The sequence below is a fragment of the Anas acuta genome, chromosome 2 (genome assembly GCF_963932015.1).
Source record: "Anas acuta chromosome 2, bAnaAcu1.1, whole genome shotgun sequence".
Lineage (NCBI taxonomy): Eukaryota > Metazoa > Chordata > Aves > Anseriformes > Anatidae > Anas > Anas acuta.
Genome location: NC_088980.1, coordinates 65,890,950 through 65,909,285, shown reverse-complemented (window position 1 = coordinate 65,909,285; position 18,336 = coordinate 65,890,950). Strand labels below are relative to the sequence as shown.

General features: G+C 45.4%; 2 protein-coding genes across 6 annotated transcripts in view; one reads left to right on the top strand and one right to left on the bottom strand.

Annotated features, from left to right (window-relative positions):
* Positions 1-18,250, top strand: part of TPPP (tubulin polymerization promoting protein) — an 89,429-nt gene extending 71,179 nt beyond the window's left edge. Inside the window, exons 4-6 of the transcript XR_011092575.1 lie at positions 2,155-2,219; positions 2,922-4,302; positions 4,707-18,250. The gene's annotated coding sequence lies outside the window, so the exon portion shown is untranslated. The remainder of the gene's footprint in view (positions 1-2,154; positions 2,220-2,921; positions 4,303-4,706) is intronic.
* The window catches only part of LOC137850525 (programmed cell death 6-interacting protein-like), a 32,088-nt gene that overhangs the window by 13,146 nt on the left and 606 nt on the right, over positions 1-18,336 (bottom strand). For 2 of the 5 annotated variants that reach the window (XM_068670650.1, XM_068670651.1), the window contains exon 2: positions 152-293. The exons of 1 other annotated variant lie outside the window; for it this stretch is intronic. In XM_068670650.1, the coding sequence (XP_068526751.1) occupies positions 152-293 (142 nt within the window). Of the gene's footprint in view, positions 1-151; positions 11,457-12,751; positions 12,889-18,336 lie in introns of those variants that run through there. 2 more of the 5 variants (XM_068670653.1, XR_011092574.1) reach the window with 2 other exon arrangements.

The window sequence follows — 18,336 nt, the reverse complement described above, 5'->3', positions numbered from 1 at the left end:
TTACCATCATGGCTATACAGCAATCATACTAGAGTTCTCAAAATGTAAAAGTGATCCACCAAATGAAAATTGTCAGCAACTAAACAATTTCTTCTTAGGTAGCTGAGTAACATAAATTGGACTTCGATCTCAAAAGCTTGAGCTCACTCACATTCTGAATGTTCCAACACCTTTCCAGGGACAGAGGTGAGACTGGCCTGTAGTTTCCCGGATCCTCCTTCTTGCCTTTCATGAAGACTGGAGTGACATTGGCTATCCTTGAGTCTTCAAGCACCTCTCCTGTTCTCCAAGACCTTTCAAAGATGATAGAGAGCAGTTCGGCAATCACCTCTGCTAACTCCCTCAGCACACGTGGATGCATCCCATTGGGGCCCATGGATTAATGTGCGTTGATCCCACTCAGATGCTCCTGAACCACTCCCTCATCAACCGGGGGAAGATATCCATTTCCCAGACTCTGGCCTCCAGGGTCCAGGAGTCCCAGAGGTAGGGGGGTGTCTTTGAAGCAAAGAAGGCATTCAGTATCTCTGCCTTCTCCGCATCCCCTGTTACCAGGACACCTGCCTTGTTCAGCAGGGGACCCACATTATTTTTAGTCTTCCTTTTACTGTTTACATACTTGAAAAAAAACTTTTTATTATCCTTTATCTCTTTTGCAAGCTTCATCTCCAGGTGGGCTTTAGCCTTCCTCATTGCATCCCTGCAAACACTCCTATACTCCCAGGAGGACAGGCCCTTTTTCCACATTTCATAGCCCTTCCTCTTCTTTTGATCTTGTTGATGAGCTCCTTGCTCATCCATGCAGGTCTCCTGCCTGCCCTTCCCTGATTTCCTACTCTTAGGGATGCACCGATCCTGAGCTTGGAAGAAGTGCTGTTTAAATGTTGCTCAGCTCTCACAAGCACCCTTGCCTTCTAACAATCTAGCCCATGAGATACCTTTAAGTAGATCCTGGAAGAGGTTGAAGTTGGCTCTCCAAAAATCCAGAGTAGCTATCCTACTTTTTGCCTTACTTCTTCCACCAAGTTCCATCTTGAACTCCACCATCTCATGGTCGCTGCATCCCAAGCTGCCCCAACCATCACATTGCTAACAAGCCCATCCCTGTTGGTAAGAGCAAGGTCCAGAAACACCCCCCCGCCTCATTAGCTCCTCCATCACGTGTCAGAAAATTATCTTTGGTTATCTTCAGCGCATTGAAGGAAACATTTGGACTGCGTGTGCTTGACCAAGTTGGTTACTCAACAGATGTCTGGATAATTGAAGTCCCCCATGAGAACCAGTACCTAGGATCACAAGGCTACTTCCCTCTGCTTGTGGAAGGCCTCGTTGACCTCCTCCTCCTGATATGGTGACCTGTACTACACCCCCACAACAGTATCACCCATACCAGCCCACTCCTTAATTCTCACCCACAAGCTCTCCACTCCTTCTTCACTGTCCCCCAGGTGGAGCTGGGTACATTCTAGTTGCTCCCTCACATAAAGGGCATCTCCTCCCCCTCACTTCCCCAGACTGTCTTTCCTAAAAAGGACATAGCCCTCCATGAGAGTGTTCCAGTCATGTGCACTGTCTCACCAATGTGTTTTCAGGTATTTGGTGACAATACGCATTTTCATGTGTGTTCAGGCATCTTGTGATGAAATGCATTTTCACATTTTCAGTCATACCATGACAACATGCGTGTTAATGCATGCTCTCATGTCTTGTGACAAAAAACATTTTCAAGCATTTTCAGGCATTTTGTTACTACATGCATGGTCACGCCTGGTCATCCATAATCACATGTGTTGTGACAAAACACATTTTCACACACTTTCAGGCATAGGATGAAAACATGTGCATTCATGTGTGTTCACCCGTGCTTAGCTATGTTGTGAAGAAACACATTTAAATGCATTTTCAGGAATTTGGAGACAACATGTGTGTTCACCTGTGTTACAAAAAGCATTTACAAGCGTTTTTGGTTGTAAGGTGATATCATGGCATGGTCACAAGTGCTAATGTGTTTGGTGAGAAAATGCATTTCCACACGTTCTTTAGATATTCACGTGTGTTCATGCCTCCAGATACAAAACGCATTTTCAGGTGTTTTCAGGTATTGGGTGACAACACGCATGTTCACGTGTTTGGTGACAAAACCATGTCTTTCAGGTATTGGCTGACAACATGCGTGTTCACATGTGTGGTGACGAAACATATTTCCACATGTTTTTCAGGTATTGGTTGACAAAATGCTTGTTCGTGTGTTTGGTGATGAAAGGCATTTCCACAAGCACTTCGGGTATTGGGTGACAACACATGTCTTCACGTGTGTGGTGACGAAACGCATTTCCACACGTTTTTCAGGAATTGGGTGACAACACGCGTGTCCATGCATATTCACGTTTGTTGCAGAAATGCATTTCCACGTGTTTTTCAGGTACTGGGAGACAACAAGCATGTTCAAGCGTGTTCATGTGTTTGTTAACTATATGCATTTCCACGTGCTTTTCAGGTATTGGGTGACAACACGCATCTTCACTTGTATTCATGTTTTCTGAGGAAATGCATTCCCACGTGCCTTTCAGGTATTGGCTGACAACATGCATGTTCACTTGCTTGTTGACGAAACGCACTTCCACGTGTTTTCCGGGTATTGGGTGACAACACTCCTGTTCATACATGTTCACGTGTTTCATGACAAAATTCATTTCCACGTGCTTTTCAGTTATTGGGTGACAACACGCGTGGTCACATGTTTGGTGAGGAAACGCATTTCCATGCGCTTGTCAGGTATTGGGTGTCAACACACTTCTTCACGTGTGTTTACGTGTGTGGTGACGAAACACATTTCCAAGTGTTTTTCAGGTATTGGTTGACAACACACGTGTTCAGGCATCTTCACGTGTTGTAGAAACGCATTTACACATGTTTTTCAGGTATTGGGTGACAACACCTGTGTTTACGTGTGTTCAGCTGCTCTATGATGAAATGCATTTTGAAGCGTTTTCAGTAATTGTTGGCCACACATGTGTTCACCCGTGTTCAGGTATGTTATGAAAAAATGCATTTGAATGTGTGTTCAGGCACTTGGGGACAACACACGTGTTCAAGTATTTGGTGACAAAATGCATTTTCACACACTTTCAGGCATTTGGTGACAACACATGTGTTCACGTGTGGTGATGAAAGGCATTTCTAAGCGTTTTCAGTCATAAGGTTACAACACTTGTGCTCAAAAATGTTCACGTTTGTGGTGACAAAATGCATTTTATGCCAGCTTAGCTATTGTGATTAATCACATTTTCACATTTTTTAGTGATTTTGTTTCAAAACGTGTGTTCATGCATATTCAACCGTGTTCAGATGAAATGCATTTCAAGCACTTTCTGTCATATGCTGACAACACGTGTGTTCAGACGTTGACAAAATGCATTTAACCTCCTGTTCAGGAACGTTGTGACGAAAAGCATCCTCAGGTGTTTTCAGGTATTGGGTGACAACACATGTGTTCACGTGTCTGGTGATGAAAGGCATTTCCACGCATTTTTCAGAAACTGGGTGACAACACGTGTGTCCATGCATATTCGCATGTTTGTTGCAGAAACACATTTCCACGTGTTTTTCAGGTGCTGGGAGACAACACGTGTGTTCAAGCATGTTCATGTGTTTGTTAACTAAAGGCATTTCCACATGTTTTTCAGGTATTGGGTGACAACATGCGTGTTCATGTGTTTAGTAACGAATTGCATCTCCAGGTGTTTTTTAGGTATTGGCAGACAACATGCATTTTCACGTGTTCGGTGAGGAAACGCTATTCCACGTGTTTTTCAGGTATTGTTTGACACCACACATGTTCAGGCGTGTTCACGTGTCTGGTGACAAAACACATTTCCACGTGCTTTTCAGGTATTGGTTGACAAAACACATGTTCCTGTGTTTGGTGATGAAATGCATTTCCACAAGCACTTCAGGTATTGTGTGACAACATGTGTGTTCACATGTTTGCTGACAAAACGCATTTCCACGTTTTTTCCAGGTGTTGGGTGATAACATGTGTGTTTACGTGTTTGATGACTAAAATGCATTTCCACATGTTTTTCAGGTATTGGTTGACAAAACGCATGTTTGTGTGTTTGGTGATGAAATGCATTTCCACAAGCACTTCGAGTACTGGGTGACAACACGCGTCTTCAGGAGTGTTCACGTATTTGCTGACAAAGCACATTTCTACCTGCTTTTCAGGTATTGGGTGACAACACACGTCTTCATGTGTGTTCATGTGCTTGCTGAGGAAACTTATTTCCATGTGTCTTTCAGGTACTGAGTGACAACACGTGTGTTCTTGCATTTCATAATGAAACGCATTTCCACGTGTCTTTCAGTACTGAGTGACAACGCATGTGTTCTTGCGTTTCATAATAAAACGCATTTCCACGTGTCTTTCGGGTACTGAGTGACAACGCATGTGTTCTTGCGTTTCATAATGAAACGCATTTCCACATGTTTTCTGGTATTGGTTGACAACACGCATGTTCATGTGTTTGGTGTTGAAAGGCATTTCCACGCATTTTTCAGGAATTGGGTGACAACACGTGTGTCCATGCATATTCACGTTTGTTGCGGAAATGCATTTCCACGTGTTTTTCAGGTACTAGGAGACAACATGTGTGTTCATGCATGTTCACGTGTTTGGTGACATAATGCATTTTTGTGTTTTTCAGGTATTGGGAGACAACACACCTGTTCACAGATGTGCATTTCTTCAGTAACGAAACGAATTTCCATGCACTTTACAGATACTGGCTGACAAGACATATATTCATGTGTTTACTGATGACATGCATTTCCACGTGCTTTTCAGGTATTGAGAGACAGCATGCCAGTTCACACATGTTCAGGTGTTTGTTAACTGAATGAATTTCCATGTGTTACTCAGGTATTGGCTGACAACACGCGTGTCCATCTGTTTAGTGATGAAATGCATTTCCATGTGTTTTTCAGGTATTGGGTGACAACACGCATCTTCACTTGTATTCATGTTTTCTGAGGAAATGCATTCCCACGTGCCTTTCAGTTATTGGCTGACAACATGCATGTTCACTTGCTTGTTGATGAAATGCATTTCCACGTGTTTTCCAGATATTGGGTGACAACACTCCTGTTCATACATGTTCACATGTTTCATGACAAAATTCATTTCCATGTGCTTTTCAGTTATTGGGTGACAACACGCGTGGTCACATGTTTGGTGAGGAAACGCATTTCCATGCGCTTATCAGGTATTGGGTGTCAACACACTTCTTCACGTGTGTTTACGTGTGTGGTGACGAAACACATTTCCAAGTGTTTTTCAGGTATTGGGTGACAACACCTGTGTTTACGTGTGTTCAGCTGCTCTATGATGAAATGCATTTTGAAGCGTTTTCAGTAATTGTTGGCCATACACGTGTTCACCCGTGTTCAGGTATGTTATGAAGAAATGCATTTGAATGTGTGTTCAGGCACTTGGGGACAACACACGTGTTCAAGTATTTGGTGACGAAACGCATTTTCACGCACTTTCAGGCATTTGGTGACAACACATGTGTTCACGTGTCTGGTGATGAAAGGCATTTCCACGCATTTTTCAGGAATTGGGTGACAACACGCGTGTCCATGCATATTCATGTTTGTTGCGGAAATGCATTTCCACGTGTTTTTCAGGTGCTGGGAGACAACACGTGTGTTCAAGCGTGTTCATGTGTTTGTTAACTAAAGGCACTTCCACATGTTTTTCAGGTATTGGGTGACAACATGCATGTTCATGTGTTTAGTAACGAATCGTATCTCCAGGTGTTTTTCAGGTATTGGCAGACAACATGCATTTTCACGTGTTCGGTGAGGAAATGCTATTCCACGTGTTTTTCAGGTATTGTTTGACACCACAAATGTTCAGGCATGTTCACGTGTCTGGTGACAAAACACATTTCCATGTGCTTTTCAGGTATTGGGTGACAACACGCGTCTTCACTTGTGTTCATGTGTTTTCTGAGGAAACGCGTTTCCACATGTCTTTCAGGTACTGGGTGACAACACACGTGTTCACACATGCTCACGTGTGTTCAGGTATGTTGTGAAGAAACACATTTGAACACATTTTCAGGCATTTGGGGACAACACCCGTGTTCACACATGATCAAGTTTCTGGTGATGAAACTCATTTTTTTGTGTGATGGCCATGTGCTTGTTCATGGATATGTCAGCAGCATGATTCCACCTGTGGCAGTAACACAAGTGTCCATTTTCACACGTGTTCAGGCATTTGGTGACAACGTGCATGTTCACATGTATTCAGGCATACTGTGAACATATGTGTTGTCATCAAAGCCCTGAAGTTATAAACTCGTGTTGTCACCATATGCCTGAAAACGCATCTACTCACGTTTCATCACAACATGCATAAACATGCTTGTACACACCTGTTGCCACCAAATGCCTAATAACACGTGAAGATGTTTTTTCTTTGGAATAGAACAGGAAACTACAGAGATGTTGCAGGAAGAACGGCTGAAAACACGACAGGCACTAGTATGGTCAGATCACGCTCTTCTTCATTATTACCCAAATAGCCTGACTTTTATAGCAAACTTAACAAGGGCAGATAGTGTCTCACACAAGATTATTGGTCAAAAGCACTCAGACAAACAACTGCAAGAAAACAACCCCACCTGCAAGAAAACAACCCCCTTGTGATTAGCAGTCACGTAGATCCCGTTCTTGAAGTCAGCTGCTGGCAACAATATTTTTCTAAATTCCTCAATTGGGCGATGTGGGAACACTGTCATGGGAACTTCTCATAGTCGTCCTGGTAGCTTGGTTTGCTCAGCTGCAGCAAGTCATGGCCTCCTGGCTGTTTCAAAAATCCCTCAACAATTTCCCCTTTTTCTTTTTGAGCAAACCAAGCCTGATGTAACAGTTTTGCAAGTAACCCTTTAACCACATTTATTACAATACAACACACAATGATGATTAACACCACAACAAACAGAATCCTTAATCCCTCTTTGACTAATCCCAGTAACCATCTATGCATCGTTCCAAACAAATCAGTGAGCCACTGATCGAAAGGATTGATATCATATTGAATCTCTCTCATGGGTTCTTTCAGGAAAGTAATAAATTTGTGAATTGACTCATTATGATCAGAAAGGTTCAAACAGCACGTTTCCTCAAAGTCCTCACACCCATGCACTTGAGCCAAAAGCAAGAAGTCAACAGCAGCTCGAGCCTGTAAGAGTGTATGTCGCAGACTATTTTGATCTGGTAACATCTCCTCAAGTATTTTTGTCGTGGCATTGGCTTGCTTCTTGGCCCAGCATACCAATTTTTCTAAGTTGTTAAGTGCAGCCAAAGATGCCACTCCTGGCACTAAACTTGCCAATGCCATTCTAGCTGCAACACCAAGCAATTCAACATTATCATTGCAATCCGGTGTGAGCAATGCCCATTTATGTCTGGTGATCTCACGCAACTGCAACAAGCTAGGAGCAAATATAGTGAGTTTATCTAAGTAACATATAAATAAAATAGTAATAAATAAATAAATAAATAAGTAACATATAAATAAATAGCATTTGCAGGGATGCCGTGCCAAGCCCTATCTCCGCAAATCAGAAAAACATCAGGAGGTCAGGCCATAGCTGTATGATTGTTCCAAACACTATAGTTGTTACTCCTTGTCTCCGTGCCATAAGCCCCTAAACCTGCCTAGCAGTGTCATTGTAATCACAGGTGTTATTTGTATTTCTGTACCTGTATGGCCCTTCCAAGTTCCTGTAGCCCTGTAGCAGGATCTCGGTAATTCATTCTTATTTGTGGTAACACCTTTGGTGCTGCTATATTTATTGTTTGAAAATGAATACTCGCAGGAGGGTCCTCTCGGTCACTAGTCAAACATAAGTGAATCAAGACAAACAATGCCTTGGACAATCGCTCATCAATGTCCTTGATTTCTTTTAATCTTGCTAATTTGTTCCTTTAAAATCTGATGTGACCGTTCGACCATTGCTTGGCCTGTGGGAGAACATGGAATACCTATGATATGCTTTACTCCCCACATTTTCATAAATTTTCTAACCCTTTTGCTAACATACGATGGACCATTGTCCATCTTGATCTGCTGTGGTACTCTCATAATGGCAAAACACACCACCAGATATCTACACACAAGGTGTGCTTTTTCTCCCCCCTGCGCCATTGCCCATATGAATCTTGAGAAGGTATCAATACTCACACGCACGTATCTTTTAGTACCAAATTCCGGCACATGCGTTACATCCATTTGCCATACCTCAAGTGCCTTAACACCCTGTGGATTAATACCCAAACCTAACCCTGGTCCATGATGACTACAGGAAGGGCACACTCTTACTATTCCTTTTGCTTCTGTCCAAGTAAATCCAAGCATTCTCCAAAGACTCTTTGCATGCTGATGGAACATTTCATGTGACACTCACGCATATGCAAAATCACTCTCAGGCCTCTTTGCGACTATACTCACCAACCTGTCTGCTTGTGCATTACCTTCTGCTAACCCAATTGAGAACTGATGACTACGTATATGGATAACACAGTAAGGTGCAGTTCTTCCCTGAATGGCATCTTGCAGCTGCAGAAATAATCTGTCCCTCTTAGTGTGCCGTATCAAGGCCATCGTCTATCCATTTTACCACGTTGACAACATACAGAGAGCCTGAGACTAAATTAATCGGCTCATGCATCCAGCACTGACAAGCCCAAACAACTGCAGACAATGCCAATGTTTGTAATGAATTCCCTGTCTCCTCCAAAATTATGTATTTCTCCCAACTTCTGTTCTCGTACCACACACACACAGCCTTCCTACTTGCCGCACCTGCATCAGTGTATACAGTGCGACCCACCACTGGTCAGGATGAAAGATGAATCTGCCATTTACATGATCTTATAATTTGCCAGAGGCCCCTTTGGAGTTCGGGAATGTACCAATCCCGGGTAACCTAACACAGCTTCTTGTAGGGTATGGATTGCTGTAAACACCATTCCAAATGATTCTGAGTAGATCCTGGCAGATCTCCTGGTTTCTGCCCGCTGATCTCAATACTCCGAGAGCAACCCTCACGTACTAACTCTGCGATAGCTTCTGCCCATGTTTGAACACTTGTTTTTGGCTGAATCTGTAGGAAAATCCATTCCAGAACTCGAAAATGCTGCCCCATCATTCCACCCTTGCCATCACCCGTGTTGCTTATGCTACTCCTATTACCCTTGCTATTGGTGTCAGTGGCATCCTCCTGATACCGTTTCTGTCTTTGTCACCCCTTACTCTCCCCCTTTTCTTTTTGCCACTGACCAAGCACTGCAAATGGATGAGACACATGATTGCTAATTAGGAAAGAGAGTGCAACTTGTGCTATATGTCTGCAAGCAGAGCCAGCTGCAACCTTAGAAGCTGTTTACCTCGAGTACTGTGTTCAGTTTTGGGCCCCTCGCTACAAGAGGGACATCGAGGTGCTTGAGCGGGTCCAGAGAAGGGCGACGAAGCTGGTGAGGGGCCTGGAGAACAAGTCCTACGAGGAGCGGCTGAAGGAGCTGGGCTTGTTCAGCCTGGAGAAAAGGAGGCTCAGGGGTGACCTTATTGCTCTTTACAGATACCTTAAAGGAGGATGTACAGAGGTGGGGGTTGGTCTATTCTCCCATGTGCCTGATGACAGGACGAGGGGGAACAGGCTAAAGTTGCGCCAGGGGAGCTTTAGGTTAGATGTTAGGAAGAACTTCTTTACCGAAAGGGTTGTTAGACACTGGAACAGGCTGCCCAGGGAAGTGGTGGAGTCACCATCCCTGGAAGTCTTTAAAAGATGTTTAGATGTAGAGCTTAGGGATACGGTTTAGTGGGGACTGTTAGCATTAGGTCAGAGGTTGGACTAGATGATCTTGAGGTCTCTTCCAACCTAGAAATTCTGTGATTCTGTGTGATTCTGTGATATTTATGAAAGAGCCTGCCGATGGTCATTTGTTAGTGTAATCTGCGGCTCTGCACTCCTGCACTGCCGTAAAGGTAGTAATATAGCTAAGTCGTCATTAGTAATCCATACAATGTGGCAAGCCCACTGAATATTATCCAGGAACATTTGTACATCTGTCAAAGTATGTAACACCGTAGTTATATCACCTTTCTGGGGATGAATAGTAGAGGCTGATATTTTTCATCCTAAGTATAGCCATGGCTGTTTCTATTGAACCTTCTGTGGGGCTATCTTCAACCCTTTTGCTTCCAAAATATCCTGAATAAACTTTAAATCTGAATCCTGGAAGCATTCTGGCCTACCAAACCAAAAGTTATCCATATAATGGTAAATAATTACATCACACCACACTGTCCGAATTGATTGTAATGCCCAGGCCACATATAATTGACATAATGTAGGGGAATTCCTCATCCCCTGTGGAAGCACTAGCCATTCATAGCACTTTGCCGGGGCTTGTTTGTTAATGGGGGATACCGTAAAAGCAAACCTCTGGCAGTCCTGTGCCACCACATCTGGTTGCCTGGACTGATCAGCTCTCTGTACCAACATGTCCTCTACTGGTGCAGTTCTCAGCAGTGTAACTAAGATGTTTTGAGTTTTGGGGTTTGCATTATCAAATGCAAGCATTTTAAACACACTGCCTTTAGGCTCCACTGTTAGATCAGGATGATCAGGAATTGCTGCCCACAACCAATTGATAAATTTAGCATATGGTTCCCCAGGGGCCTGTTCTACAGATGTGAATGGAGGTGCTTTCTTTTCCCCTGGGAGACCAAGAAGAGCCCTCAGTGTGAGCTGTGCAGCTGTTTGGTGAATAATTGCAGGGAACTGCAACTCAATCTGGGTATTAAGATAAGAACCCATCCCCATTAACATCTCTGCAGTAATCCCATACAGAGGGTCCCCTGGTTGATGCATTTGACCTGCTTCCCCCTGTGCTAACCGCAACCATTCCCTTTCAAACAATAACAATTGGGAAGGAGTTAACAATAAGTGCACCAAGTTTCGACAGTCAAGTGGACACATTAGTTCTGCCTGGAAAATCCACTGAATTATCTGCCAAGCCGCCTGGGATTGTAAACCGTAGTCCATAACCGTTTTTTGAGCTCGTTGTAAAAGCTTGCAGTCATGCGTCTGCCACAACCCAGTGCCTTGCACAGGGTTGATAATAATAGGGCAGGCCAAGCATGTAGCATGACAATGCCCCTCTATGATGGCATCACGTATGACGTCGGAGCACCTGTCCCTCCTTGGTGCCGACGGTGTTGTAGCGACAGATAATGAGGGAGTCAGCTCCGGTGGGGCAGACGAGAGAGGAGGCTCCTCCGAATCTGTAATTTTTAAGTTCTCGAATTTCACTAGCAGTTCTTGGAACAACTCCTCCAGTGAAGGTCGATTTTCACAAGCTGCTGCTGCACCTCTCATTGGCAAAGCATCCCAAGTGGATTATTGCTGCCTGGCAGCGGCACAGATGCTGGCAGCGCAGCTTTATCAAGATTTTCCGGCGCGCGGAGGGCAGCCCCCACTCCCCATCAGCACTCTGCTCAGATAGTCCCTTAGTTATTTCTGCCACTGATTGCTTTACTGGAGAGGTCATACCCCGAACCAGGGTGGGTGCAGGAACTGACAATAAAGATCATAGAATCATAGAATATCCTGAGTTGGAAGGGACCCTTAAGGATCATCAAGTCCAACTCTTGACACCGCACAGGTCTACCCAAAAGTTCAGACCATGTGACTAAGTGCACAGTCCAATCTCTTCTTAAATTCAGACAGGCTCGGTGCAGTGACCACTTCCCTGGGGAGCCTGTTCCAGTGTGCAACCACCCTCTCTGTGAAGAACCCCCTCCTGATGTCAAGCCTAAATTTCCCCTGCCTCAGCTTAACCCCGTTCCTGCGGGTCCTGTCACTGGTGTTAATGGAGAAAAGGTCTCCTGCCTCTCGACACCCCCTTATGAGGAAGTTGTAGACTGTGATGAGGTCTCCCCTCAGCCTCCTCTGCTCCAGGCTGAACAGGCCCAGTGCCCTCAGCCGTTCCTTGTATGTCTTCCCCTCCAGGCCTTTCACCATCTTCGTAGCCCTCCTCTGGACACTCTCCAACAGTTTCATGTCCTTTTTATACTGTGGTGCCCAGAACTGCACATGCCGTGCTTGATGCACCCCAGGACACGGTTGGCCCTCCTGGCTGCCAGGGCACACTGCTGGCTCATATTCAACTTGCTGTCTACCATGACCCCCAGATCCCTCTCTTCTAGGCTGCTCTCCAGCGTCTCATCGCCCAGTCTGTACGTGCAGCCAAGATCATGTCAGCCGCATTCCTGAGGTCTCAGGTTTTGTACTCGGCGGTCTGTCAGTCCCAGACGATACTGACAAGGCTTGCACCGCCACCATAGCAAGCTGCTGTTCAGTTTTCATACTGCACAGCACATTAATCACGTCCCACTTACATCTTTATCTAGCTTTCCACTTGAGATGGCTTTATCCCATAAGCGATCTCTTACGTGCCGCCACTCAGCTGGACTAAACATTAGAGGGATTTCCTTCAGAAAACCCTCCTTCTGAGCCCAGTGCACCAAGGATTCGATCTTTGTTTTAAATTGCAAGATATGCCTGTCTTAGAGAGAATGCTAGAGAAGCTGGATAACTGCTTCCTTCTCCATGGTTACGTCAGACGACCTGCAGGGTCGTGATCTCCACCCCTCTGCTGTGTGCCAACTCACCACACGATGGCGGTCGTCTGCCGTTTCCACTGACACCTCCGATCTCCCGTAGCAACTCGGCCCCGGATGTCCCGCGTCTCACCGCAATACATCACTTTTCCGCGTCTCACCGCGATCTCCATCTATCTCCATAATCTCTGTATCTATCTCCGCATCTCACCGTGATCTCTATCTCCATAATCTCTGTATCTATCTATGCATCTCACTGCGATCTCTGTATCTATCTCCGTGTCTCACCACGATCTCTCTGTTCAGGTCTGTGCTCGGAGTCTCAGCATCTCTCAGGTCTCTCAGCGTCTCTCTGGTCTCTCAGCATCTGTGGGTCTCAGCCTGTTCGGGCGCCATATGTTGCAGGAAGAATGGCCAAAAACACAACAGACACTAGTATGGTCAGATCACACTCTTCTTCATTATTACCCAAATAGCCTGACTTTTATAGCAAACTTAACAAGGGCAGATAGTGTCTCACACAAGATTATTGGTCAAAAGCACTCAGACAAACAACTGCAAGAAAACAACCCCCTTGTGATTAGCAGTCACGTAGATCCCGTTCTTGAAGCCAGCTGCTGGCAACAATATCTTTCTAAATTCCTCAATCGGGCGATGTGGGAACGCTGTCATGGGAACTTCTCATAGTCGTCCTGGTAGCTTGGTTTGCTCAGCTGCAGCAAGTCATGGCCTCCTCGCTGTTTCAAAAATCCCTCAACACAGAGATATTGTAAAACATGATCAGCACAGTCACAGCTTTTATAGTCCAAACACCCAGTGAGGGCTTGATAAACCCTCAAGAAAATAAAAAGGAGTAATGTGTATTACAAGTCTTCTCTTCAGCGTCACTGAGTTCTTTTCCATTCCTCTTAACTTTATAATAATTATAATCAAATTCTAGTGGTGAACATCAAACATTTGTACGTGTTCATGATAACATTACAGGAGCATGTCAAGTTTATGGTTGGCATTTCTCTCCACCCTAAGAAACCCACCTACTTTTATTTTTCTGAAAAAAAATTGTTAGGCAGGCAATGGAAGCAGGTTCCTGCTCAGGGTGGTAGGGGAGCCCTGTCCCTCCCTGCCCACCTCACCTTCCCACCTACCCTTATATAACAGGTATAAAGCTCTAGAATATGACAGTCAAAACAATAATGTAGGTGAAAGCACGTCCCAGTTGGAGAGGGTGCCTAAGGCAAGGCAACATACCCCATGCATTGCTACATCTTTTGTCTAGAAAGAAAGATTATTGTCATGGGGAACTCCCTTTTGAAAGGGACAGAGGGCCCAATATGCCAACCAGACCCAACCCACAGGGAAGTCTGTTGCATCCCTGGGGCTCGGGTGAGAGTCATTGCTAGGAAAGTCACTTGCCTAGTAAGGCCCACTGACTACTACCCATTACTGGTCTTTCAAGCTGGTAATGACGAGGTAGCAAAGAGAAGTCCAAGAGTGATCAAAAGGGTCTTCAGGGCTTTAGGGCAACTAGTTAAAGGTTCAGAGGTGCAGGTTGTGTTTCCCTCTGTCCTTCCAACAGTGGGGATTGATGCTGACAAGCAGACTCGTCACATTAATACATGGCTTTGGGACTGGTGCAACCGGCAGAACTTTGGGTTTGTTAATCATGGCAAGGCCTATGCAACAATGGGCCTGCTGGTACCAGATGGGATGCGCCTCTCTCAGAGAGGGAAAAGGATTTTTGCTCAGGAGTTAGCAGGGCTGATAGGGCTTTAAACTAGAGTCAAAGGGGGAAAGGGATAAAACCAGGCTCACCAGCGATAAGCTAAGGGATGTTGAGCTAGAACCAGAGGGTCTGTGTGCTAGTGAGGTCCTTCAGTCTGCTCCACAAGGTACTGCATGCAGGGAGGCATTGAAGTGTTTCTACACAAATGCACACAGTATGAGGAATAAAATGGATGAGCTAGAAGTCTAGGCCCAGTCCCACAGCTATGATATCATCGGCATAAGTGAAACCTGGTGGGATGAGTCCTGTGGCTTGTGTGTCACAATAGATGGTTACAGGCTCTTCAGGAGGGACAGGCAGAGTAAGCAAGGTGGAGGGATGGCAATGTACGTGAAGCAGGGGCTGGACTGTGTGGAACTTCAAGTTGGTGATGGTAAAGTTGAGAGCCTCTGGGTAAGGATTAAGGGATGAACAAATAAAGGGGATGTTGTTGTGGGAATCTATTAAAGACCAGTTGGCCAGGACGACAACGCTGATGAATTTATTTGCAGAACTAAGAGATGCCTCAAGATCAACTCTCCTTGTCCTTATGGGGGACTTCAACTTGCCAGACATCAGCTGGGATCACCACATGGCCAACATGAGCAAGTCCAGGAGGTTCATAAAGCACCTAGATGATAACTTCTTGGTGCAGGTGCTAAGGGAGCCAAATAGGAAAGGTGTCCTCCTTGATCTGTTGCTGGAAAACAGAGAGGGTCTTGTGGGGGATGTGCCAATTGGCAGCCATCTTGGCCATAATGACCATGAAGTGGTTGAGTTTAAAATTTATGGCAACAGAAGGAAAACTGCCACCAAAACTTCAGCCCTGGATATGGGGAAAGCAGACTTCAGGCTGCTCAGGGAACTAGTCAGCAAGGTCCCCTGGGAAACTGCTTTTGAAGGCACTGGCATCCATCACTGCTGGTCAATCTCTAAGCACTGCCTCCTAAAAGCACAGGATCAGGCAATTCCAAAATATTTGAAGTCAAGCAGGCGGGGCAGAAGGTCAGCCTGGCTGACCTGGGATTTTCTACTGGAGCTTAGGCAAAAAGAGAAAATGTACGGCTGCTGGAAGGAGGATCAGGATTTGTGGAAGGAATACAGGGACACTGTTCACGTTTGCAGTGAGAAAATTCATGTGGCCAAAGCCCAATTAGAGTTGAAGCTGGCCATGTCTGTGGGAAACAATAAAAAGGGTTTTATAGATATGTTAACAGAAAAAGGAAAACCAAAGAAAACACAGGTCTGCTACTTGATGGGGAAGGTCACCTCATAGACAAGGACATAGACAAAGCAGAGACATTTAATGCCTTCTTCACCTCCGTCTTCAATATTGATGATGGGTTTCGGGACCCAGGGTGCCCTGAGCTGGAGGACCATGACAGTGGGAATGACAAACTCCCAACTGACCCTGAACATGTGCGGTGTTTGCTGCTGCACATGGATCCATACACGTCCATGGGTCCGGATGGGATTCATCTCAGGGTGCTTAAAGAGCTGGCTGATGTCATCATGGGACCTCTCTCAATTACGTTTCAATAGTCTTGGGAATCTGGAGAGGTTCCAGTAGACTGTAAACTTGCCAATGTGCCAGTTTCCAAGAAGGGCAAGAAGACCCTAGTAATTACAGGCCTGTCAGTCTCATGTCAGTGCCTGATGAAATTGTGGAGATGATCCTTGAAGTTATCAAAGCGCACCTGGAGGACAATGCAGTCATTGGTCCCAGCCAACATGAGTTCATGAGGGGTAGGTCCTGCCCAAAAAATTTGATTTCCTTTTATAATAAGATCACCCAGCTAGTCAACCAAGGGAAAGCAGCTGATGTGATCTTTTTGGACTTCAGCAAAGCTTTTGAGTTTCCCATAGGATCCTACTGGACAAAATGTCCAGCATACAACTTAACAAGAACATCATACAATGGGTGAGCAATTGGCTGACGGGCAGGGCTCAAAGGGTTGTGGTTAATGGGGCCACATCAGGCTGGCGAATGGTCACTAGTGGGGTCCCGCAAGGCTCCATTTTAGGGCCAGTCCTCTTCAACGTTTTTATAAACGATTTGGATGTAGTACTAGAAAGTGTTCAGCAAATTTGCCAATGACACCAAACTTGGAGGAGCTGTGGACTCTGATGAGGGTGGCAATGCCTTGCAGACAGATCTGGACAGATTGGAGAGCTGTGCGATCACCAACCGCATGAAGTTTAACAAAGGCAAGTGCTGGGTCCTGCACCTGGGATGGGGCAACCCTGGCTATATGTACAGACTAGGTGACAAGACACTGGAGAGCAGCCCTGCAGAGAGGGATCTGGGGGTTGTGGTTGACAGCAAGTTGAATATGAGACAGCAGTCAAATATGGCAGCCAGGAGGGCCAACCATATCCCAGGGTGTATCAAGCACAGCATTACTAATTGGTCAAGGGAAGTCATTGTCCCACTCTACTCTACGCTGGTGCGGCCTCACCTCGAGTACTGTGTGCAGTTCTGGGCACCACAGTACAAAAAGGATGTAAAACTGTTGGAGAGTGTCCACAGGAGGGCTACAAAGATGGTGAAGGGACTAGAGGGGAAGACATGAGGAGCGGCTGAGGGCACTGGGCCTGTTCAGCCTGAAGAAGAGGAGGCTGAGGGGAGACCTCATCACAGTCTACAGCTTCCTCATGAGGGGGAGTGGAGGGACAGGCGCCGATCTATACTCTTTAGTGACCAGTAATAAGACCCGCAGGAATGGTGTTAAGCTGAGGCAGGGGAGGTTTAGGCTAGACATATTTTGGTACTGCAAATTTTTGATTCCAACTTTGCAAAGTGATGTCTGTACCAGGGGGTTCATTCACTAGGTTAATCACAGTGAATTCAGTGATTTAAGCTATGATGGGCTTGAAATGTTTCCCACCCAGAGAAAAAGAATGGGATTAACACAGTAGACCAAGGCTGCAAACCATTAATGTTACAGAGATGGGAAAGAAGGTATGTTTTTGTAGATGATGGGGCAGTTATTCCGACAGCGGTAGCCTTGGTGCAGTTCAACAAGCAGAAGGCTTAGCCTCACCTTCTGCTCACTTAACCTCTGGCAGTCCCTGCAGGAGGAAGGCACTACCCAAACTCCCTTCACCACAGTAAGTCTAGCGGAAATACCAACGTGACCATGCAAAATCATCACAGTGCCAGTGCATGCTGAAGGAAGGTGTGAAAGCTGGGGGGGGCTGAAGGAAAAATGGCCAGCCCCTTGACTTCTACACAGAACTGAGAGATGGAGTTAAGAGAATCATATCAAGTAGAGACAGAGGGCTGACAGCATTAAACTAGGATGCTACTTAGTGTCTTTGCTAACTATGGTGCATTGTGCAAATTAACTAAAGCAAGAAGCCTTGGGCCCCTTACCAAGGTCGGTCCCCTAATAAGAGTGTGCGCCTATCTTAAGAAGCTGGTAGAAACTGGCCCTGCGGATGGACAAGAGCCAAAGAGCAATTGAGTCTGCACAAAGACAAGAGGTCAACTAGCTGTGATGAGGAAGAGTCATCAATCTTCATCCCCACAACCCCCAACGACCACCACCGGAACACACTGTGCAAGCGCAGATGGGAGGAGTTTATGGAAATGACTCCTTGGAACTAATTATAATATAAAGCGGGGACAGGTTATGAATATGTATAGGCGTGTTGTGAAACTTCATGCATATGTAACTCCGCTGCATATAACCATGGCAAATTGATGCATCAGGCGCACATGACTTTGGTGGGACTATCCCCTGTGCTGCCCAGAGCTGAATAAACATACCTACTTTACAATCTTATTGATTGTGGAATCCGTTTTCCCCAAGTCAGAACCAAGGGTAACCAGTATGCTGGAGGCACTCGAAAAGGAAAGTTGGTGTGGTGG